This window comes from Pecten maximus, chromosome 11, assembly GCF_902652985.1.
Source record: "Pecten maximus chromosome 11, xPecMax1.1, whole genome shotgun sequence".
Taxonomy (NCBI): Eukaryota; Metazoa; Mollusca; class Bivalvia; order Pectinida; family Pectinidae; genus Pecten; species Pecten maximus.
The window spans coordinates 2,482,653-2,508,701 of record NC_047025.1 but is presented as its reverse complement, the minus strand read 5'-3'; the positions used below and the strand labels follow the sequence as shown (position 1 = coordinate 2,508,701).

The 26,049-nt window shown below is 35.0% G+C and overlaps 1 protein-coding gene across 1 annotated transcript; it reads right to left on the bottom strand.

Moving 5' to 3' along the window:
- Positions 1-20,732: 20,732 nt before the first annotated feature.
- LOC117337951 (zinc finger protein SNAI2-like) lies at positions 20,733-25,380 on the bottom strand. The gene is made up of 2 exons (XM_033899110.1): positions 25,157-25,380; positions 20,733-22,534 (listed from the first exon to the last, which is right to left on the bottom strand). Exons 1-2 carry the CDS (start codon positions 25,278-25,280, stop codon positions 21,633-21,635), a joined length of 1,026 nt encoding a protein of 341 aa, XP_033755001.1. The 5' UTR covers positions 25,281-25,380; the 3' UTR covers positions 20,733-21,632.
- Positions 25,381-26,049: the final 669 nt, after the last annotated feature.

Genomic DNA, 26,049 nt, shown 5'->3' with positions numbered 1-26,049 from the left:
ATCTAACAGAGGATACCACGTGTCAAACCAGTCATGATGTTTTTGTCAAATACAGCTAGTAAGCATGGAGGATCACCAATACTCTTTTGTTCTGGATAAGGCATTAACTCCTTAGTTGTTAAGTTTAAATTGTTAGTTAATGAATATTTGTTTAGTTTAAAATGATAGCTGTTCAGTATCAATTGATAGTGAATGGATATTTTAGTTTCAACTGGTACTTAATGGATAATTGTTTAGTTTGTATTGCCAGTTAATGTATAGTTGGTCAGTTTTAATTTATACTTAATGGATAGTTGTTAGGTTTTAAGTGCTAATTAATATGTTGTTGATTAGGTTTAATTTATAGTTAATGGATAGTTGTTTGATTTTAATTGATAGTTCAGGTTTAATTGATAGTTAATGGATCATTGTTTGATTTTAATTGATAGTTAACAGATAATTGTTTAGTGTTTATTGGTAATTAATGGACACCCGTTATCAATTAATCACACTGGTTTCTATCATTAGTCTTTGTATGCAGATGAAAAAAGAAGTATTCCGTTCTCTTAAGAATAGACGTATACACTTCAGTACTGCAACATGAATGCAGTGTAACAAAGTATGCACAACGTTGATTTCTTTCACAATTAATTCAAGATGCGCACATAAATGTATTTTGATCTCGCGTTAAAGCAACAGGTAACGAACAGTGTTAGGTACCGGCATGCATTGCGCCATCGTCTACCAACAGGTAATGCATTTCTCCTGTCGACAATATGCACGTGAGTGAGTATGTATGTGAAATGTACGAGCAGTTATTCATAGATCTACCTATTCCTGGAAGCATTCTGATAATTCGTACAAGGCTAAGGTGGTAGTGTTCCGAGGACTATTTTTTTCTCCAGCCAGCGGAATGTCACAAATATTCACCTTTTGGTAAGCACATTGTGTAAGGTGGTATTCCACCGCGGTCAGAGCAGGTGGCGGTCGTTAGGGACGACTTGTAGCTGTACCATTCCAAAGATTCTGGTTTGTTTTCACAGTGGAGTCCATCTGTAATGCACATCATCACCGGATGTGCAACACAGAAAATATATCGTGATCTTTTATACGGAGAACTAATATCAAAAGCAAAAGTCGGAAATGTGAATAAACATAATTCACTTTCCAGACGTTGGCCATTGAGACTGAAGAACCTGGAGAAAGGTTTAGCTTGATAGGAAGCGACACCTAGTGCCGATACGACATTGAGGTACTCCTCCAGTGTTTTACGAGTGCTAGACATTCAGCTCTCCTTCTTAAGTTTTAGCTGTTGATGTTGATGCTAATGAAGTTACAACATCTTGTTTAAATTATTCAGAACCCACCAGAACTGTTTCTTTATGAACACAAACCAATTCAAAGCAGTTGGTTTTTGCTTTAAAGCAATTAAGTTTTATAACTTTGAAGTGTGCATCAGGTCCAGTCTAATGCGTTACCCGCGTGAGCTAATAGAAAAAAAATATACGAAATTCGAACTCTTGACGCGTGTCGCTGTGTATCTGTGCATATATTACTCAAATATGATATATGAAATATAAAATAAACATTAACCCATTAAAATTAGTTATCGAAATTCAGAACGCATAAAAGCAAACATTTACTGGGCCAAAGGGTCATTTCGACCCAAAAGCAAAAATGACGTATATCTGAACTGCTTTAAAACTATATCGTTATGCAGTTAAACTTTTAGCAAAATTTTACTTTTAATTAATATATCATACGTTTGACACACTCAAAACAATTATATAAGTAAAGAATATTATCAATGAATAATACGTCTATTAATAAATTATTCAAGGAAGAAGATGAAAACATAATAATGAAACCATTGAATTCTATGTATAATGTATACAGGTATGTTTGTAAAATTAGAAATATATAATCAACTCTGAAAACGGAAATGGACATTTCCTGAGTGCATTATGGGAATTCCGATATGGTTGATTATAATTTTAGAAATGGGACATACATACGAACGTTTTTATTAATTTCATTTCATTAGCAATGTCTTCATATGACAAAGTTTATTACCGGACTACAAATTACCCATTAAATCGCCCGCATTTAGATAAAAATAAAATAAAATAAAATGTGTTCTGCATTTCCTGTCCATGTGGCAATGATGTCTAGTAATATAATTCTTTTAGACAATTATTTTAACAAAGAATTCAAATTAAGGCTATTCTTCGTTGTCGCATTAAAAACATGTCGCTGATATTTCCGGGCCCTTCACTTGCTAGTTTTTTTTTGTGAATGGACTCAAAATATTTTAAACATAGAGTCAAGTTAATGAGGTAATTGTTATGTCATAAGTAACTTGTTGCTTTTAATGAGTTCGTTGTGTCGGAAGGGGAAGAGCCAATTATAATCCACTCTATACTGTCCTTTGTCTCTCCGGAAAGACCTCGGCGTTCATTGTTAACTTCTATGCAGATCTTATTAAAACCAGAAAAAGATGCTTCGTGGGAATTTCCATTTAACTTACTCCTAATTCGCATGGGAAAGGTCTACCAGTTTGCCGGTTATGCTTCTTTCATGAAACATTGAATTTCTTCCTTGAATGAGACCTTCAAAACGTGGACAGACCAGAACAAATTTTTAGACGTTTTTTTAATTATTATCATTGAAGAAACCAGGAAATAGCAGCCATCCGCCATGGTCTGTGTGATTATCGTGTCTATATACATGGGAGTTTTATGTGGTTGTGAAAGCTGTCGAGACAAATTATGGCTTTGAAATCTTGCCAACTTACCATACTATATGTATACGCTGTAGTAGGAGAATCGGTGCCAATTTGGAACTTTGCCGTGTGGAGTATCCAAATATAGGGAGCTTGAACAATGGACCCTCTGTGTATACTATACAAATATATAAATACGTTAGCCTAATTCCCATGCCTGTGTGTACATAGATTCAGATATTCCATTCATTGCCAGTCAAACCGGAAGTTAGAATACTCTAATCAGCAGTTAAGTGTTATTCCTCTTTTTATTGGATGTCAAGTGGCAGGCAAAAGTAATGGCCGAAGCTGTTGTAGCTTAAGATTGGACGGAAGAGTTTTAAATGCATTTGTCACTGTTGATTTGCCTGACACCTGTGGAATTCTAGAGAGAAATTTATCATTTAGTATTTCAAATGAAACTGAAACGGTCTTAATTCATGATATCAACACCATACAAACCAAACTGAGAGTTTGTTCAGTAGAGAAAAAAGGAGTTAAATTGTATCATACAGCTGTTTTCTTCTAGGACTCGTCATTGATGGTAGGGGTGTCAGACAACTGTTTCGTCTTTCTAGGACTCGTCAGTGATGGTCGAGATATCAGACAACTGTTTCGTCTTTCTAGGACTCGTAGGTGATGGTCGAGATATCAAACAACTGTTTCGTCCCTCTAGGACTCGTCATTGATGGTAGGGGTGTCAGACAACTGTTTCGTCCTTTTAGGACTCGTCAGTGATGGTAGGGGTATCAGACAACTGTTTCGTCCTTCTAGGACTCGTCAGTGATGGTAGGGGTATCAGACAACTGTTACGTCCTTCTAGGACTCGTCAGTGATGGTAGGGGTATCAGACAACTGTTTCGTCCCTCTAGGACTCGTCAGTGATGGTAGGGATATCAGAAAACTGTTTCGCCCTTCTAGGACTCGTCAGTGATGGTCGAGATTTCAGAAAACTGTTTCGTCCTTTTAGGACTCGTCAGTGATGGTAGGGGTATCAGACTGTTACGTCCTTCTAGGACTCGTCAGTGATGGTCGAGATATCAAACAACTGTTTCGTCCTTCTAGGACTCGTCAGTGATGGTAGGGGTGTCAGACAACTGTTACGTCCTTCTAGGACTCGTCAGTGATGGTAGGGGTATCAGAAAACTGTTTCGTCCTTCTAGGACTCGTCATTGATGGTAGGGATATCAGAAAACTGTTTCGTCCTTCTAGGACTCGTCAGTGATGGTAGGGGTGTCAGACAACTGTTTCGCCCTTTTAGGACTCGTCACTGATGGTAGGGATATCAGACTGTTACGTCCTTCTAGGATTCGTCGGTGATGGTCGAGATATCAGACAACTGTTTCGTCCTAGAACTCGTCAGTGATGGTAGGGGTATCAGACAACTGTTTCGTCCTTCTAGGACTCGTCATTGATGGTTCAGTATGTTTCTGACACCCCGTCAGACAATTGTTTCGTCCTAGGACTCGTCGGTGATGGTAGGGATATCAGAAAACTGTTTTGTCCTTCTCGGACTCGTAGGTGATGGTCGAGATATCAGGCAACTGTTTTGTCTCTCTAGGACTCCACAGTGATGCTTAGGACCTAGCGTGATTATAAGAGGCGATAAAGTTAATTCAATAAATTTAATGATTTTAAATATTGGATTAAAAAACAACACAAAAGTACATGTGTATATTCTAAAGAGTGTCAATAATTCACATGAATTAAAACGTGAAAGGCAGGTTACAATGAACTTCAGAGAAATGATATCCTCCATCAGTGTCTACCACCTGTAATCCCAAACAATTGCACAAAAGACACAAACGATATCAGCACTTTTCGCAAAAATTTACAAATACAAAATTATGCCCGTACATTTAGATTGATAATGCTGAAATAACTGGTATTATTTGATTGAAAACACCGAAACCTTAAAAAATGAAATAAAAAAAAAAAAAAAAAATAGGATCAGACTAAAGCGTAAGTCGCCTGCATATCATCGCCTTTGTGGACTTAGGTATTAACACACTTTCGTGGTGTACTCCGGTTTTCTCCAACAGTAGGAACCCCTCGCGCACTTCCATCTAACTTAAAAAAGAAAGGATGAGCTTATATATTAGGTTTCGATATTGCTGTAAAATGAGTTTAAGTTTATTTGGCACTTTCTCAGCTTGCCAGATGTTAACGACGAAGTTAGAGTTAATAACGCAATCACGCGATGATTGATGCATAGGATTGTGACGTCACACAAGTTTCAACTATCCAATGTAGAATTTGCTACGTAAAAAGTTGATTGTATTTCACCGATTGGTAATGTATGTTAAATTCGTCTTTATTTGTCTGTAAAATCTGGTTATCAATAACAAATAATTGACATTGAATTGCTTTGTCAAGAAAGAAAACAATGTGTATCAGTAATTTGACTTAATTTACCTAAAAAGACAGTCAATGGATATCAGTGATTTGACCTTTATTGTCCAGAAAGACAGACAATTATTGGATATCAGTAATTTGACCTACATTGTCTAAAAAGACAGATAATGTACAAGTTTTCAATAATTTGACTTACTCAGTCTAGAAAAACAGACAATGCATTCCGTAGTTTGAATTACTCTACCCAAAACGACAGACAATGGGTATTATTATCTTACTTAAGCTGTTGTAACACAGTCAAAGCATGAGGTTGACAAAAATGCATTTTAATCAACTGAAGTGATGTACAACTGAGAATACTGTTAAGAATTGGCTGAAAGTCATTCACATCAAAGAAGCGCTTCCTTAATACTTATTATATCATTCGTCTTCTGTCGTTTTGATATCAACATGCTGCCAAAATTATGGAACGGGAGGATACATCTGTGATGCAATTTGCGTTTTTTTGTAATTAATTTGATTGCAAGAAAATCAAATAAGTAATTATATTCGCTATGATGGTCGTATAATTAAAACAGCGATTAGCATAGCCGGCGTTATCGGTGGTTTGGGGGTTAGCCAGTTCCAAGTGCCAGACCAATTTACATCCCCATCTATACGGGTAATGGAAAGTGTCCCACGAGTAATGCCATATGCTTATTTGAGAATATCATACAGTTTGTCGTTTGGCAGTCTCGGAGATAGTTTATAAAGTACAGTCATGGTAGAGAAATGTACACAAATCATGACGAACTGGACCTACCTACCTCATCTTCCCCGTTACACCAACATCAATATCGCCTGCCATGTTGACCTCACCATTGCGGCCTTGAACACTTGGTAGCAATTACGCCTCGCAATGTTAAACACATTTCCATATTAACGATTAGTAATTTGCAATTATTTTTTTAAAGCAGATCACGGTTTATCAAGTTTGAAGCCCAAGGGAAATTTACTCATATCCCAAAGATTTGGTTTATCAGACTAAGGAAAAATTTGGCAGTATCTCCGAAGAATAGGGGGAATTTAGAGTGTCCGAATTAAATCTTGTTTAGAAAAAATGATATCGCCACCCAAGTGTTTTTTGATCAGAGAAAACTGACTGATACCCGAGGAAATTTCCAGTCTCCCAACTGTTGATTAATAAAACTTGTAAGCATCGATAAGTCTGTAAATAATACTGTATAACAAATACTATATCACTAATACTACATCACCAATACTATATCATCAATACTATATCACCAATACTATATCGCCAATACTATATCACCAATACTATATCACCAATACTATATAACAAATACGATATCACCAATACTATATCACAATACTATATCACAATACTATATCATCAATACTATATCACCAATACTATATCACCCATACTATATCACCAATACTATATCACCAATACTATATCACAATACTATATCACAATACTATATCATCAATACTATATCACAATACTATATCACAATACTATATCTCTAATACTATATCACCAATACTATATACCAATACTATATCACCAATGCTATATCACCAATACTATATCACCAATACTATATCACTAATACTATATCACCAATACTATATCCCAATAGTATATCACAATACTATATCACGTATACTATATCACTAATACTATATCACCAATACTATATCACCAATACTTTATCACCAATATATATCACCAATACTATATCACCTATACTATATCACCAATACTATATCACCCATACTATATCACCAATACTATATCACCAATACTATATCACAATACTATATCACAATACTATATCATCAATACTATATCACAATACTATATCACAATACTATATCTCTAATACTATATCACCAATACTATATACCAATACTATATCACCAATGCTATATCACCAATACTATATCACCAATACTATATCACTAATACTATATCACCAATACTATATCCCAATAGTATATCACAATACTATATCACGTATACTATATCACTAATACTATATCACCAATACTATATCACCAATACTTTATCACCAATATATATCACCAATACTATATCACCTATACTATATCACCAATACTATATCACCAATACTATATCACAATACTACATCACCAATACTATATCACCAATACTACATCACCAATACTATATCACCAATACTACATCACCAATACTATATCACCAATACTACAAGACCAATACTATATCACCAATACTATATCACTAACACTATATCACAATACTATATCACCTATACTATATCACCAATACAATATCACCAATACTATATCACCAATACTATATCACCAATACTATATCACCAATACTATATCACCAATACTATATATCAATACTATATCACAATACTATATCACCAATACTATATCAATACTATATCACAATACTATATCACCAATACCAATACTATATCACCAATACTATATCACCAATACTATATCACCAATACTATATCATCAATACTATATCATCAATACTATATCACCAATACTATATCACCAATACTATATCACTAACACTATATCACAATACTATATCACCTATACTATATCACCAATACTATATCACCAATACTATATCACAATACTACATCACCAATACTATATCACCAATACTATATCACCAATACTATATCACCAATACTATATCACCAATATATATCACCAATACTATATCACCTATACTATATCACCAATACTATATCACCAATACTATATCACAATACTATATCACCAATACTATATCACCAATACTATATCACTAATACCAATACTATATCACCAATACTATATCATCAATACTATATCACCAATACTATATCACAATACTATATCACCAATACTATATCATCAATACTATATCACTAATACTATATCATCAATACTATATCACCTATACTATATCACCAGTACTATATCACCAATACTATATCACAATACTATATCACAATACTATATCACGTATACTATATCACCAATACTATATCACGTATACTATATCACCAATACTATACACCAATACTATATCACCAATACTATATCACCAATACTATATCACCAATACCAATACTATATCACCAATATATATCACCAATACTATATCACCAATACTATATCACCAATACTATATCACCAATACTATATCATCAATACTATATCACCAATACTATATAACCAATACTATATCACCAATACAATATCACCAATACTATATCACCAATACTATATCACCAATACTATATCACCAATACTATATATCAATACTATATCACAATACTATATCACCAATACTATATCACCAATACAATATCACCAATACTATATCACCAATACTATATCACCAATACTATATCACCAATACTATATCACCAATACTATATATCAATACTATATCACAATACTATATCACCAATACTATATCACCAATACTATATCACCAATACTATATAACAAATACTATATCACCAATACTATATCACAATACTATATCACTAATACTATATCACGTATACTATATCACCAATACTATATCACGTATACTATATCACCAATACTATACACCAATACTATATCACCAATACTATATCACCAATACTATATCACCAATACTATATAACCAATACTATATCACCAATACTATATCACCAATACTATATCATCAATACTATATCACTAATACTATATCATGTATACTATATCACCAATACTATATCGCCTATACTATATCACCAATACTATATCACCAATACTATATCACAATACTACATCACCAATACTATATCACCAATACTATATCACCAATACTATATCACAATACTACATCACCAATACTATATCACCAATACTTTATCACCAATACCAATACTATATCACCAATACTATATCATCAATACTATATCACCAATATTATATCACCAATACTATATCACTAATACTATATCACAATACTATATCACCTATACTATATCACCAATACTATATCACCAATACTATATCACAATACTACATCACCAATACTATATCACCAATACTATATCACCAATACTATATCACCAATACTTTATCACCAATATATATCACCAATACTATATCACCTATACTATATCACCAATACTATATCATCAATACTATATCACCTATACTATATCACTAATACTATATCACCAATACTTTATCACTATACTACATCACCAATACTATATCACTAATACTATACATCAATACTATATCACCAATACTATATCACCAATACTATATCACTAATACTATATCATCAATACTATATCACCTATACTATATCACCAATACTATATCACCAATACTATATCACTAATACTATATCATCAATACTATATCACCTATACTATATCACCAATACTATATCACCAATACTATATCACCAATACTATATCACAAATAATATATCACAATACTATATCACCAATTCTATATAACCAATACTATATCACCAATACTATTTCACCAATACTATATCACCAATATTATATCACCAATACTATATCACCAATACTATATCACCAATACTATATCACCAATACTATATCACCAATAGTATATCACCAATATTATATCATCAATACTATATCACCAATACTATATCACCAATATTATATCACCAATACTATATCACCAATACTATATCACCAATACTACATCATCAATACTATACACCAATACTACATCATCAATACTATATCACCAATACTATATCACCAATACTATATCACCAATACTATATCACCAATACTATATCACCAATACTATATCACCAGTACTATATCACCAATATTATATCACCAATACTATATCACCAATACTATATCACCAATACTATACACCAATACTATATCACCAATACTATATCACCAATACTATATCACCAATACTACATCATCAATACTATACACCAATACTACATCATCAATACTATATCACCAATATTATATCACCAATACTATATCACCAATACTACATCACCAATACTATATCACTAATACTATATCACCAATACTACATCACCAATACTATATCACCAATACTACATCACCAATACTATATCACCAATACTATATCAATACTATATCACCAATACTATATCACCAATACTATATCACCAATACTATATCACCAATACTATATCACAATACTACATCACCAATACTATATCATCAATACTTTAACACTAATACAATGTCACTTATACAGCACAGGGCAACTGACAGTATACAATGTTTCCTAGATCAGAGCAGGACGATTTTTCAGTATTCCAAGTGATGCTTGTTTATTTCTAGTAGTCCAAGATCAGTACCCAATTATTCCCGTTTCCAGACCAGTGTGTTTTTCACAATGTTTACGCAAATGTCGCTTGTCTAGTGCCGACATATTTTTACGGTAGAGTAATGTTTTCTGGATATACTAGATATCTTAGTAGCGTTTACCAGATGTTAAAGAAGGCAAGGGACACGTAATTATCGCCAGACCGGAGACCCACGGACACTTCCAGATTACATTCGACAATTTACCTACATATGACTAATCCAGAAAGAGATGTAGAACCACAGTTATATTTAGATATACAACAATGCTTTATCATTCAGAAGGGAAACAAAACTTCAACATAAATTATATTTCTGGAAGAATTAAATTTTAATGCAAAATTTGAAAATTATAATTTTGTTTTACATTTCGTGGTAGTACTCATGTGTAAAATCAAATGTGTGAATCATGTGTAGAGTAACTGTAGTAGTTAACACACACACGCACACACACATACATACATCATACATACACAACTTGCCATTAGTTATAAAATGTAGCTATAACATAGATTACTGGAGGATAATTAATTTATTATATAAACATTATTTGATGGGATGTTGTGGATGACCTTGACATTTGATTAGCGGTAGCGAAACACTTTAACACTCGTTACAGCCGCGTGCACATTCCCGGTGCAGCGTTAGAAGCCATGCCAGTTGGCTCGTGTAATGTTATACCATGGGGAGGGGGAATGGAGTGGGGACGCTGATTGTTGCAGGATTGAAAATGGGGTAGCGACCATAGAATACTGGCACGTGAGGAGGAAAGGACTATAGAATACTGGCATGTGAGGGGGAAAGGACTATAGAATACTGGCACGTGAGGAGTAAAGGACTATAGAATACTGGCACGTGAGCAGGAAAAGGACTATAGAATACTGGCACGTGAGCAGGAAAGGACTATTGAAGAGAAAGAGAGAACAGGAGGAGGAGAAGGAGGAAAAGAAGGAGGAGGAATAAGACGAGAGAGAGAGAGAGAGAGAGAGAGAGAGAGAGAGAGAGAGAGAGAGAGAGAGAGAGAGAGAGAGAGAGAGTAGACAATGGTTGAGCAATTAGGAGAGTTAGACCCAAGTAAATGCTGAAATGAAGCGAATGGCTTGGGGGAGGATCTGGTGAGCGCGATATACACTTAAGTAATTTACTTCTCCAGTGTTTGGTTTTTTATTCATTCCTTCTGCACGGCATTATTTTATTTTACTCCCTAAGTCTCTTGGTAAACATTCCAATAAGAATATTTTCTGTTACTTCAGTGGTGAATTAGCAAAATTGGAAAGAACAGCCAGCGAATTTGTGCAGGCTTGTTGGGAGAAATACATGTGTTAAATTAGATCAAATTCAGATGTTGTGTAAGAATATGCCCACTTACAAAACACAAACACACGAGTGCATTTTGCAGCACACTATTCAGGCTGTCTCGCGCATAAACATACGCGTAACGAAAAATTATTATGCACATGCATTACATGTACAAATGTGGAGATGCCATGTGAAGCCGTTAACTCTATATCTCTGCAATCATTTGCTGAGCAAAAACAAAACAACTGACAAACCTCCGTTCATGAGATAAGTTTAGGGCAACGTTTACGACAGTTGTAGAACCTGGCCACGCGAGTCACGCGGTGGTCGGGTTAACTCTACCAGAAGCTGTTTATCTAGCGCCTAGTGGCAGTCACAATCTAGTCTGGCTTGTCCCCTCCACACAAGGGAAGAATAGACTCAGGATCGACATTAAACGTCTTCTTCTCTGGCGTTTCACACATACGTTACATAGACATTCTGGTCAAACAGCAAAACCAAGTCCAGAAACATATAAAAAGACTTGACACTGTTGATGGTATTTTTACTATTTTGGTGTCTAGGTAACACTTTGTTGCATAATTATCTGTTTTAAGACTCGGAGCCAGTAAAACAATTAAAAACCGAAATGTTGTGTCAGTTTATCTTGTTCAAAATTGTTATGTTCATCTTAACTGTTCTGACTAGGATTTAAATCCATTTTTGTGTTTTCTTTTTCTTGAACAGACGACTTTCAATGCCGCAATTCGAGAAATATTTCTACAATGTTAAAAATGTTTGTACACATCTTATGATAAAGGAAGAGGCATGCCATTATATAGATATACGTCTGTTTGATAATAAAGCCTTTATGTTCGAAATTCATTGGCGACCGAAGCGGAGTTCCTACAATATCCTAAAGAACGTATTCGTCTAGTTAAAATGCAAAGAATTTGAAGGAAATATCTTAAAATCAACGACTTAAGATAAGAAATAATACAGTATTCAAATTATTTCTGACTAAAATTGATTTATCAGCGGTTTGCCTTGTAAGACACCAGTCGCTGTCAGAATTAAATGTTATTTAGTGTTTTTTTTTCTTTAAATTTCCATCAAATGCACAAATAGTGTGATAGCATGCTTTTCGGTTCGAGTTCGTTTGTAAGTATAATGATAAATATGCATGATTCACCGAGAAAAAATATAGATTAAGCTAAAATGAAAGTGAAAAGAATGGTGGAGTGCGGGGCGCTATCTATCCCCACACAGAATCTACGTTTTCTCCCCCACCTGACAACTTAACACAAGACGTGTGTTTGGAAGCCTGTACAAACGTCGGGCAAGCTGTTGCAGACTTGACTTTGTTGGGCGGTTTTAAAGCTGACAAGTGTCTAAGAAACTCAGATAATCACTATAAAACCTTGATATGTCTCGTGTCTGTGTGTAAATAAATAAAAAAGGAAAAACACTTTCACACTACTGATAGTGACAGAATAACATCAGAGAGAGAGAGAGAGAGAGAGAGAAAAAAAAAGAAAAAAGAAATCCATGTTTTTTTTTAAAGTATTCATCATCCGATGAAATTCATGGCTTTTGTTTCGCTGATAGCTATCTACTGTTGATATCATAGTAGATTATTGGTGACGATTTTTATCCAAACAGATCTGACATCAAATTGGCAGCCCATTAAACAGTTACCTGGAATATAGTTCAGATATCTTGCTTGATTTACTCATCTCGTTCTGGACATATACTATACGAGTATATACATTTTCGGAGATAGGTGTTCAGAATATATGAGTCACCCCGCGTCATAAGTGAAAATATAACTCTGTGATAGAACAATTATGATATAGTGTATATCAAATATTTATAGTGTCATTAATAATTATATTTTGTGGTAGTTTACTACATGTTAATTTATAAATAAGATCTAGAATCAAATTAATAATTCATAAATGCACCAAAAGCTCCTCTACATAAAACTACTAGTATTTCATTATAAGTGCTACTAGTATTTCATTATAAGTATTTAGCACGGCGCTTTCGTCTTCTGTCATTCTTTGAAACCAAACGAAAATGAGTATACTTAAATTATGTGATAGTGTAAGCTATCTTCGCGTGTTGATTTTCACCCTGTAATAATTGCTATGATATTTTCAAATACGTGTGCCTAGATGTTTAATGAGATACTACCTTTTGAAAATGTGTTAAGCGCAAAACATCAATTCGTGTGAAAGATATCATATATCAATCACACAGTTATAAGTTTTGATATCTTCTTGTGGTCTAATGTGTGAGGAAAGTAGTGAAACTCATTAAGAAAGGAGTTAAATTACTTTGCATTATGTCCCCAAGGTTTATCAGAACAATCAAGACATTTTTACGAAAGTACTATCTCTTTAAAATATGTTTTTTTATATCCTGAGTAGGTGATAAAAAAAATTGCACACAATGTCAGACAGCAACGTTTTCCACTTCAATTCTAAATTAAATAAAATTAAAATAAAAAGTAACTCATATCTTTGAAAACAGGATCAAAATTTATCTAAATTGTTTTATGTTATGATGGTACCCTAACATCAATATATAATTATAATTACATTTAACTTAAAGAATAACTGAAACGATACGATGTATACATTAAAGTGGGATTTCTGAGTGTTCTACTTCAAAACCAATAATCGGAGCTAAAATATAGACGAAGGGTTCCTTATATAAAAACAGTTGAGTTTTTGTTTTGAAAACATGGTTGCTAGTTTGCTCCGTGGCATTCATTTGTAGGCCCTAGGGAGCTGGCAGCCCGGCAGGGCACACTTGTGGCAGATTAATGGAAACACGGCTAATTGTAGAAACAGGAACCCCGTCGCTCCTGGCATTAACGGTACAGTTCCAACTTCGCGTAAACTATTTCGGAGAACTCAAATATTTCGAGAAAAAACTTTTTACTCTCTCTTTACTTCGGCCTCTGATATCTTCGTTTAGAATGAGAAAATTAAGCAAGCGACCACAGATGTGATGAATTTTTCAATAGAATGACAACCCGGAGTGTAAAATGAAAGTAATTTATTCCAATAAAAATGTTCAAGTGACAGATGTAATGCGCGCCAAATACTAATTCCGGTTGAAAATGACTGGGCTCTCGAGCATAAAATTGAACCAGGAGAGGATAAGTAAAAGACAAAACCAACTCCAGTATAAACAGTGGCAATGAAAAACCTCTAACATTACTAGCCAGACGTAATTGACAGCAGTAACGATAATAGGAGTCCCGTCGCGCGGGATGGTACACGTGCAGCATGAAACTGCACGAGACTGCGCGCCTGCCTCTTAGTATGTCCCCTACTGAGCGAAGAGAAAGTTAAAATTTAATTGGTTTTCTGCGTTCTATTAAAGGAAGATGATTCCTGGTAGACAAGAAGATGACTTTGGATTTGAAAATGGGTCTATAAGTAAAAACATATGATGGTACCGAGTTGAATTTCAAATACTTGACATTATGATGACCTTGCTGTTTACATTAAAAATTAAGACTGATAAGATTGCTTTAACTTTAATATAAGGCATCTCGAGTCTTTAAAAACCAGACAATACGACTGCCTTTCATTCCATATTGGTAGTGTAACACGTATAATCGCCAATCTTAATTTAGAAAATTATATGCAGTTGTCCGTCCGAGCATAAAATACCCCATCCCTTCAATAGCAAGCGAGATAAATTATCAAAACCTTCCTTTACATTCGTAAATCACCCATTCAATGTTGTAGTGCATTTTGTTTTGATGATAGAACAAATCGATGTTCAGCTTATAAAACGCGTAATGCAAACATTTTATTTATCAGTTAGCTTAAGTGTGTATGTCAGGTTTTTCCACGATTGTGACGTAACTATTTATGAGAGGGTTAGGTAATTATTGATAATAGATTGTTTTCATTCTCTGGTTAAGCTGGTGTTCCTGTTCTCATTTTAGTCCTAAGCAATACTGATGAGTCTTAGAAGGTCAAACAGCCGAATTATGCAGTTTACTTAATTTTGGTTATAACGTAACAAATAGTATTTGTTTTGAACGGTGTTAACATTGTTTGTCTTTTGTTCCATCCTTGAGAAACTTTCAGTATTTCCTACTGTTGTCTTTGTTGTCTCCCCCAGTTTTTGTTGTTTTTGTTGTCTCCCCCCAGTTACTGTTGTTTTTGCTGTCGTCCCTCCGGTTGCTGTTGTTTTTGTACTCGTCCCCCCAGTTCCTGTTGTTTTTGCTGTCGTCCCCCGGTTCCTGTTGTTTTTGTTCTCGTCACGACCAGTTCCTTTTGTTTTTGTTGTCGTCACGACCAGTTCCTTTTGTTTTTGTTGTCGTCACGACCAGTTCCTTTTGTTTTTTCTGTCATCTTCTCAGTTCCTGTTGTTTTGATTGTCATTGTCGTCTGCCTAGTTCCTGTTGTTTTGGTTATCGTACCTCAGTTTCTGTTGTTTTGATTGTCATTGTCGTCTGCCTAGTTCCTGTTGTTTTGGTTATCGTACCTCAGTTTCTGTTGTTTTGATTGTCATTGTCGTCTGCCTAGTTCCTGTTGTTTTGGTTATCGTACCTCAGTTCCTGTTGTTTTGATTGTCATTGTCGTCTGCCTAGTTCCTGTTGTTTTGGTTATCGTACCTCAGTTTCTGTTGTTTTGATTGTCATTGTCGTCTGCCTAGTTCCTGTTGTTTTGGTTATCGTACCTCAGTTTCTGTTGTTTTGACTGTCATTGTCGTCTGCCTAGTTCCTGTTGTTTTGATTATCGTACCTCAGTTTCTGTTGTTTTTGCTGTCGTCCCATCAGTTCCTTTTGTTATTATTGTCGTCCCCCAGTTCTTGTTTTTTGTCCTCTCCCCAGTTCCTGTGGCTTTTGTTGTCGCCCCCCCCCCCAATTTCTGTTGTTTAAGATTTTTTTCTCAGATCCTGACGTTGAGTTGTGTCTATTCAGTTCATATCACCTTTAACATTCTAGTCATTAAGTGTCATCGTTTCCCACACCCTCAAATCTGTAGTTCATGCTGACATAGTGCTTATTTTCTATCTTCCAGTATTTTTAGCTAAGCTAAATTTATTCCGCTTCATGTTGACAATCATCCGCATAAAACATAACCATAGCTTCATTTTCATGAAAATCTAGATCTACCAAACAAACAAACAAACAAACAAACAAGACAAATATGTGGTGTTGTTTAGATGCTTTCCTTACCGTTGTCTCGATAAGGAACACAGCAGGTATTCTACAAGAGGATAAGTATGCAGTTACCATTTCATTATTCGTAAAACCGGTACCAAGGACCGTTCCCAAATATTATTTGTCTGAATGTTCAGGTAAATACAACTTTTTTCAATAGCATTATCATTGACCAAACCTGTTCCCCAGAGATAACAAAAGAAGCTATTTGTCGGTATATCATAACAGCAAAAAAACTGAAACGAAAGCATAACTCTAACTCAAAATCGATAAAATAAAAGCAAAATGTGAACCAAAATATAGACTTACATGGAGATCAATGAAAAGGTACAGAAAGACTAAACCCATGCGCTCCAAAGACAAAGCGTCTTCTGTTTCATCGACGACACCTACTTTACAAATCTAGGTCAAACGGTCCATGCGGTGCGTTTTGAACAGCCTATTGGTGTTATTGGATAAAGTGTCTTCTGCTCCAACGACGACACCCGCGTTACAAATCTAGGTCAAACGGATGTTGGAGTCACTAGGCATATCAACAAGGATCGGACACGTCTGGCTTGATATCGTTTACAGAAATAGTATACTCCCAAATGAGACCTTGATGTCGACCTAAAATCTTCTCCGTGGTCTTCATCCACTTGCCTCTTCAGTCAGTGAGTCAACAATGGAAACACACTTCTGAATATCGAATCAACAAGAATATGTCAACACCAAAGGTAGGGGAAGTAGGGATCTTACTATCTAGAAATGGAAAATCACAATCTGGATAATAGAAATCACCATGCATATCGTACTGCTTACTGCAGTCCATGCTGGTTACGTTGTAAGGGAAGTTGATTGAGTTAAGCCGCTGATGTTGAAGAGTTTGTAGTGTCCTTGTTTTCTGGTTCCTCAGGATATATCTGGCCGACATTGTCAATAAAAAGATTGCCATTTAGAGTCAACATATCGTCCATCTTTACAAGGTCTCTGTAACGTGTTCTGATAAGCTTTTATTACGAGGAATCAAAATCTAGATTTGCTTGTAGACATTAAAAAAGAACAATGTGATTTGGACCAGGTGCTGCTGGTGAGTTACCGTCTTCTGTTTCATCGATCACGTGGTCACACAAATCTAGGTCAATCTAGGTTCAGTCACATTGAAATGTGATTTATGGCTGTGACAAAGGAACCACAAGGCATAGCAACTGCCACTGATGCACAGGGCGGCTATCACTTCATCACAAACGAAAACTTAACTGGTAAAGATAATTAATAATAAGAAAACAAATATTATATAAAAACCAAGATTTTATTTCTCACTCGCCCAAATATCTTAGAAATATATTCCACATCTAATGCATAGTACAAACTTTCGCGACACCTTTACAAGGCGTCTATTGTCATAAGGCACTCAAGCTCGGTAACAAAAGTAAAAATCTCCACATGAACAATGTCGATGATTAATTACATTTAATTAGATGTGAATGAAAGAGAGATGAAGATGTAGAGGATGTATATTACCGGAAATGAAATGTTTTTCGTATTTTGTTTGTGGATTTGTCAATGCTTGAAATTGGAATGAGCTCTTATAAAAAACATTTTACTACATTATAAGTAAAATATGTATAGTCATGTCCTTAAAAAAATATCTTATTAAGATTGATGTTATTTATATGAAGTCACCTACATTGTTTAGATATCACCAAGATTAAATAATTTTCTCAACTTAAGTAAAAGTTTCTCAACAGCAAATTAAGTTATAGAAACAATTTACAATATTTCACAAGGACTATAAGTTAAGTTGATAAATGTTTTATGTAATGTGAAAGATGTTTGATTATAATAATCAATGAATCGTTCCTTAAATATATTTTACATTATATGAAGCATTTAAAAATTTAATGCAAACTCGTAGAAAAATAAATAAGTAGAAAAACTTTCAAAAATGTTGTCTTATTATTTTGTAATAAATATTTGAATAAATATTGATAAATACGATTTAGGACTCACAACACGGCACACAAACACACGTAATAAATATATGGACAAATATGTACAGTAAAATTATAAAAAAAAAATAAGAAAAAAGATAAACATGTCCATCGGAGAGAGATGGGACAAGACTGGCATTTTCTCAGGTAAAGATAAAAACATTGTTATTTGAATAATATATTATTTCTTGACTTACATATGTATAGACAGATTATCCTTATTATAAAATTTGTTCGAGGAATTTAGCAAACATTATCTAATTTTATTGATGTTGTATATTAAGTTCGTTTAAATACTTTTTTTTTGTTAAATAATCAAAACCACCTGTTATACCGACCAAAAAATAAAAACACCACAAAAATAATAAAAAATGTACATTAAATGAATTATACATCGATTGGGTGATGAATATTTGAGTTTGACTCAGACATAATTAATGAAACAATTAACGTAAATCAAAGTGGCTTTCAACCTTGTTGATTTTAATGTCGGTATGACAAATGACCTAAAAATAAAACCAGAAAATTAAAAATTCAACACCACTGGTCACATTTACGGCTAAAATAGAAAAATCATATTCAATTTGAATTGCATATCATAATTTCCTACTCTAAACATTTCGGCCTATACAACGGTTCTCTAGTTTATTTACACAAAATACGTTTAAGAAATAAATAAGTGGACAGCGCTCTAGGATAGACGATCTATCTCTGTCTAAAAATCATCTTATAATAATTAGTTTGCTATAAACAATATATACTATTGATAAATTAAATAAATTAATGTCTACAATAACTTAAGGATCTTGTAACGCATCTCCAATAAATACATAACATTCGTATTTATAAAATAAGCACTATTTGTAAACAAATTTTCAGTTGAAATGTATTTGAAGTTTGGGGTAAAGGAGAAGTCGAGAAAATGAGGTTTTACTGCATTAAAATGCCAAATAGTTTTTAAAAAAGGATGCATAGCTAGCAACGCATAAAATTGCTAGGGTAAAAAAAAAAAAATAAAAAAATGATGAGGGTTTTTATCTTTGATATGTCGACCTCCTTTCCTATTGTTGTTACCAAAAATAGTAACAAGTCGTTCTTTCCTGCTACATCAAGTCCATAATGGTATAAATTAAATCGCCATACAAACGAATAAGTTATTTTTACTTCAGATAAATATACGGAAACTTACAAAAACAACACACCAATATCGAGACACAGCAAAGATTCGAAAGCTTCAAATAACACAAAACCGCCCTCATTTACAAACTTTAACCGAGGGAATCATGTACAAAGGTAAATGATGATTTAACATATTCATAATTCGGGAGAAAACATCAATGCAAAACAATTAAAGTCGTTTTTTTGTTTTTAAAAACGAAGGTGTGTTCAAAAAACAGACAAGTCATTTTCATTGGTCATCTAAAAATAATTCTACATGACGTCATAACTGGTGTGACTCAGAATGAGGCAAAACTATAATTAGATATTGTGTGTATAGAGAAGCAGGTAAGTAGATAGCCTTGAATGCTGGCCAAAGTGGAACAACAAACATTGACGATATCTCGTGGGAACTTACCAGTCGGGTAGGTAGAGCATCGCTGCAGTTGTTGAAACCATTTGGAGGCACACTGAGTCACTTATCGATTTGTGATTCATGGCTCAAGGCTACATGTTCTTTTACACCATCATCATATGCAAATACATTAACCATGCTGCCATTTCTTATCAATATGATAAATAAAAACATTTCTACAAGGAAAGTAGCAAAATAGCACCTTTTTAACGAATGGAGTCGTTCACTACTGATCTAGACGTCAGAAAAAAACAGTGATTGGGAATGCGCGCGCGTGATCTAGAATCACACGTAGTACACAAGTCTTAATGACGAAAACTATTTTGAGCTGATTATTTATCGCATTTGATGTGATATTGTCGACAGTGATCATGAGAAAAATGAACAAGTCTTAGTAAATTTCAAAATGGTTTGAATAAAAATATTGCCCTCTGTAATTCACGCCTAAATATGAGTCAACAAAAGTATCAAAATATAACGTATGACGTCACTATTTTACTTCCAATCGTGATGTCATCGGTCCCGATAATGACGTCAAATTTACGTCAATATTAGTAACATGTAAACAAATATATTGTTTTGTTTGAACGCAGGATAAAATAATAAATATAATAAAATCTGTATCGTTGACACCAAAACAATTTGGATAAAATAAACATAGCATCAGTAGAAAGGATTTGCGTCCTTTACTACTTTGAAAAAATATCAGAACTAAAATAAATGTTATATTCTATTACAATGTGAATTGATAAAGTTTAACGTGCCCTATGAAATATTCTACCTAAAATGATGGATGAAATTCGTTACAGTATCAAAGCGATGTCTGGAATGCTTACAGTTAAAATATGTTTTGAAATCTCCATGTTGTGTTAGAAGGAATAGTTTGAAGCTGAAATGTCGGAAATGTTTGAGTATCTTTAAAAGGATACTTATTGAAAGGTTACTGTTCATCTGTAGAAACAATACAAACATTTGCAAAAAAAAAGTGACGTAATACAAAAATCTGATTGGTCCTCTATAATCCTCGCATGTTATTATTGGTCAGCAGAAAACTCGTCCAAGTAAAAGGCCAAAGTTATCTTAAATTCTCAACGTCAAACGACGGTATCCATAGTTACCAAACCGGCATCATTGTTGGGTCTGATGATTGTTGACTAGGTACTATTCTTTGTTCTTCCGGTTCAGACACAATGTCGTCAAGGTCCACTGATTTTTTATTCCTCTGTCCTCTCATACAGGACGACTCCTCGTGTTTGTATAGATAGCTCTTCAGGGCGAAAGCCTTGCCACACCGGCCACAGATATATGGTTTGTCCGGTGAGTGCGTCTGAATGTGCGCGCGCAAGTTTGATTTGTCTGCAAAGCATTTGCCGCATTTTGGACAGGAGAATGGTTTCTCGCCCGTGTGTGTTCGAATATGCCCCTGCAGCAGCCATGGTCGACTGAAGCGCTTTCCGCAGTACATACACTCACACCCTTGGCTGTGGGTTCGAACGTGCATGCTGTATGCTGGCATAGACACATAGACCTTCTCACAATGGGGGCACTTCCTGGCTTTCTTGTCACTTACGCTGCGATGAGTTTGTCGATGACGTGCAAGGTTGCTTGACGTACTGTACCGCTTTCCGCACTCCAGACATATGTGAGAGTCAGTAAGTCCAGAGCTATCCGAAGGTACGCGTCCGAACGGCTGATGCACCAGCTCTTGCAAAGGTGACAACACTTTTGTGCAAGAGGAATAATCTGGCTCGTCAAAATTTAGTACTCGCACGGCCTCGGACTCGTGTTCATAAAAGTCTTTGCATGCTGTTTTTCTCGGACTTTGGTTGATGAAATCGAATAATAGTGAAATGTGGTCGGAGCAGTCGAATCGGCAATCCATTTTGGGTGACAAGTCCGGTCTGGACTCATGGCGAGGCGATGACGTGTAGCTGCTGTAGTCACTGTCGCCGTCGTCAGACGATAAGTGGGGCGGGGGAGGGGGAGGCGGCAGGCTTGACGACACCGGCGAAACATCTGTAATACAAAACAGCCGATTAAGGATATGGCTAAAATATTAATATTGCAAATTTATTATACAGAAACAGTTAAACATTTACAAACCGTCTTTCAATTGTTGTCATAATCTTTTGTTTGACATATATTATGACGTCACACAGAGTAACACTTTGATTTGAACCTCATGATTTGGCTTCGACAGACAAAATGGCGACCTTTTTTGGTTGTTGTTTTTTACTTACTTACAAAAAAAGGTTTAGATAGTTATATGACTTATACGATATAAAAGTACCCCCATCCCTTTTATTCATCTGTTGGTTTAAATAAATTTCATGAAATCTTCTAAATTTATGTTCAGTTTATAAATTTCTGTAGTTTAACAAAAGAATTTTCTGATAACATCCCTAAACTTTGCATGCTTCCTCACCAAGATGAAATCTACCAGTGAATTTTCCTGATGTCATATTTGGCCAATGTTTTTGACAACATTATCATTATTAGACTCAGACTATCTGAAATGTTATCCTTGTACACTGGCTGTGTATATATATATAATGACTAAGCTATGACTGATGTGTGTGTTGGGAATTGTCATGTTTGTACTGGGGAATAATTAAGTTGACCAAGGTTAATTATCTATCATAATAACGAAATATACACCGCAGACTTGTTGGTAGGAAGCAAATGTAATCTACCTATATTTACAAACAATTACAACAGTAATTATCTCTAAATTTTGCCGACTCCTTTTTGCAGTGTGCCGGGAGGCCATTAACGGCCCTACTGGTTATACCACGAGCAGTAGCAGAGCTGCCTCTCGCTAACTCGTGACAAATGAAAACAAATTATGAATGGCAGATTATGTGTCACGTGACTTCTATTGAAATGCCATTACCGAGCGTAAGGCACTGTAAGTCGAGAAACTGTCCTCCCATCGAACAAAGGGAGCCTTGCGCGGGCGCTGGGAGGAGGGGTTACTGGGAGGGGAGGGGGCCCGGAGGAGCTGGAATAGGGGGAGGGGGATATGGAAAGGGTTGAGGGAGGGGGTTTAGGTTGAGCTGGGAGGGAGGAAAGTAATGGGGAGGATAGAATCTGTATGGATCCTACCAATGTTACACATGTGCAGACTAATTGTATTTTGCCATTTCGCCTTCTTAATAAACCAATTTCCATATCTATTTCGCAAACGAGATTTAGTAATAGTTTACCGATTATAAAACCTTGATTACCTCTATCATTAAAATATACCACATCAAAATAGCATGAAATGATGCTGGCACAGGAAGATCTATTTCTTCATGTTTGCGTGATCCTCAAAGTTCATTTGAGCGTTGTTTAGTGTCGTTACAATGCTTCTAGCTAAAGTTCTACGACAATAAGACAGAATACAGGGGCTATAAAGACAATATGAAAGTTGTATACCTGTTTGAGGAATTATTAATATACGCCTACAACTGTGTGAATCATTAAAATGTCAATATGGTGTAATTAACTATTACTGGGGTCTTTACCAGAGTAATGGTGCCGACACTGAAGCTCAGACAGGGACCCACAAAGGAAACACGAAACTTGGTCAAAGAACACAAATGTCCGTGACCAATTGTACTCTTGGCAGCATTTTACCCTCCTCGAACAAGTGCCGGCACCGTTCTTTTTGATTCCGGTGTGTATAGTTCTTTACAAAGTTAGAAACTTTCCCGTCAAGGAAAACATTAAAGAAGACCAAGGGTGTTGGTTTCACGTGCATTTTCGTTAAAGAAGATTGACTCATTTTTAGTACAATCATAACGAGTCATATCTGGTCATAGTTTTGGTACAGTTTTGTCATTTTGTCAATAAATTAATTTTGTATAGTCAAGAAACCAACGTTTAGGTGAAGACGAATACATACGAAAACGAACACTTTCATTGTGATTTTAAGGAACGTTTTCATTTTTTTTCCAATAAGCATATGATATGTTTTATAAACATTTCCGAAAAACAACTAAGTGTTTCATCGCGACAAGCAATATTTGATTCTCTATATTCAATAATCATTTTATTTTATTGGATTCGATGATATAATAATTTAAACTTTTAATGATAGATTACGTCAACGATAAAAGTTGCATAACGTTTAAGTTCAGATCGGCATGGACAATTGGTGGAAATTTCGTTTTTACGATATTACTCAACATTTGATGTGGTATTCTTCAGCCTATCTTCAGTAATTGCAAAATCAGTGCTTCGTGACATACAGAAGTAAGGAAACGTACGTTACCGAAAAATAATGCAATATTGAAAATTTTATTTCTATGGAATTAATTAGACCTAGACCTAAAAATAATTGGCGTGAATATGATCTAACAAGATATTAGCGACATTTTAATCTTTGGCAGAAAACTACCATACTGGAACAATTTCTTGCATAATGAAGTCATCTATGATTTAATTACCGATCAAGGAAGACAATTATTTTCATTTATCTATTGTTATACCATACGATGTTCTATAAGAAGTGATTTTTGACTGAGGTCCGATGGTCATGGAAAACAAGATGCCATCCCCACACAGCTAAAGATACATACATACAAAGTAAACAGAAAATTCATAGAAAAATCTGCATGTTTCGTAACTTTTTGAAAAAATAAAAATACTTACCAATATTCTTTTGGTAGATAACTTCAAATTGAACGTTTGGTAACGTTTTGTCCGATTGCTGGACAGATGTGGAATGTCTTTTGGATAAATATCGCCGATTTGTGATGAGAAATGCCCGCGGCATGGCTACAGGTTTACTACACCCTACACGAGTTTGGTAAAGTTCCAAGTGTTGTACTACAGTAGTGCTCGTGCGCACGCGGTAACGGCTCGAGACCGGCAGCCCCCTTTGCACTCAACAAGTGGCAAATGAACAACTCGCTTTCTTGGCGATGTTTTGTTTATCAGGGAGTGTGTACGTCGGCTCCGCGGAGCTACTAGAGGCGGGGAGGAGGGGGGTGTCCAGGGGTCTACTCAAATTTCTACCAGCCACCGACGGCTAAGTGCGGTAGACTTGAGATAGGTTTTGAATGAATTGCCTTGACAGCACGCGCGCGAGTGTTTACTTCACCAGCTTAGGTCACCGTGAACACCGTACACGATCTTATCAGCACGCCTTTATGCTTGTTGTGAGAAAGTTTTGGTGAAAATTCACATGCGATGGTCTTTCTGTAATAGCTAGAATGTCTAACGTCGGTGTAACTGCTACCATTCGGGACATCAGATCCCGTCTGGCTATTGTTAAAATGATAAAATCGCATTATATTTGTATGGTTGCGTGTCCGTGTTTAAACAAATTACTTTTCATCAGCTTTATAATGGTATTACATTTACCGGAATTGGGGATTCCGCTATATCGCATGGCACAAGTTTTGAATACTTATCAGAGCTAGTTTCGCTTTGCATCGTCAGTAAATCAACTTATGAAGATGAATATGCAAAAAAAAAAAAAAAATCCTTGCTTCATTTTGTGTTTTGTGTAAACTTTAATTTCTAAACAATGTCGTTTATTG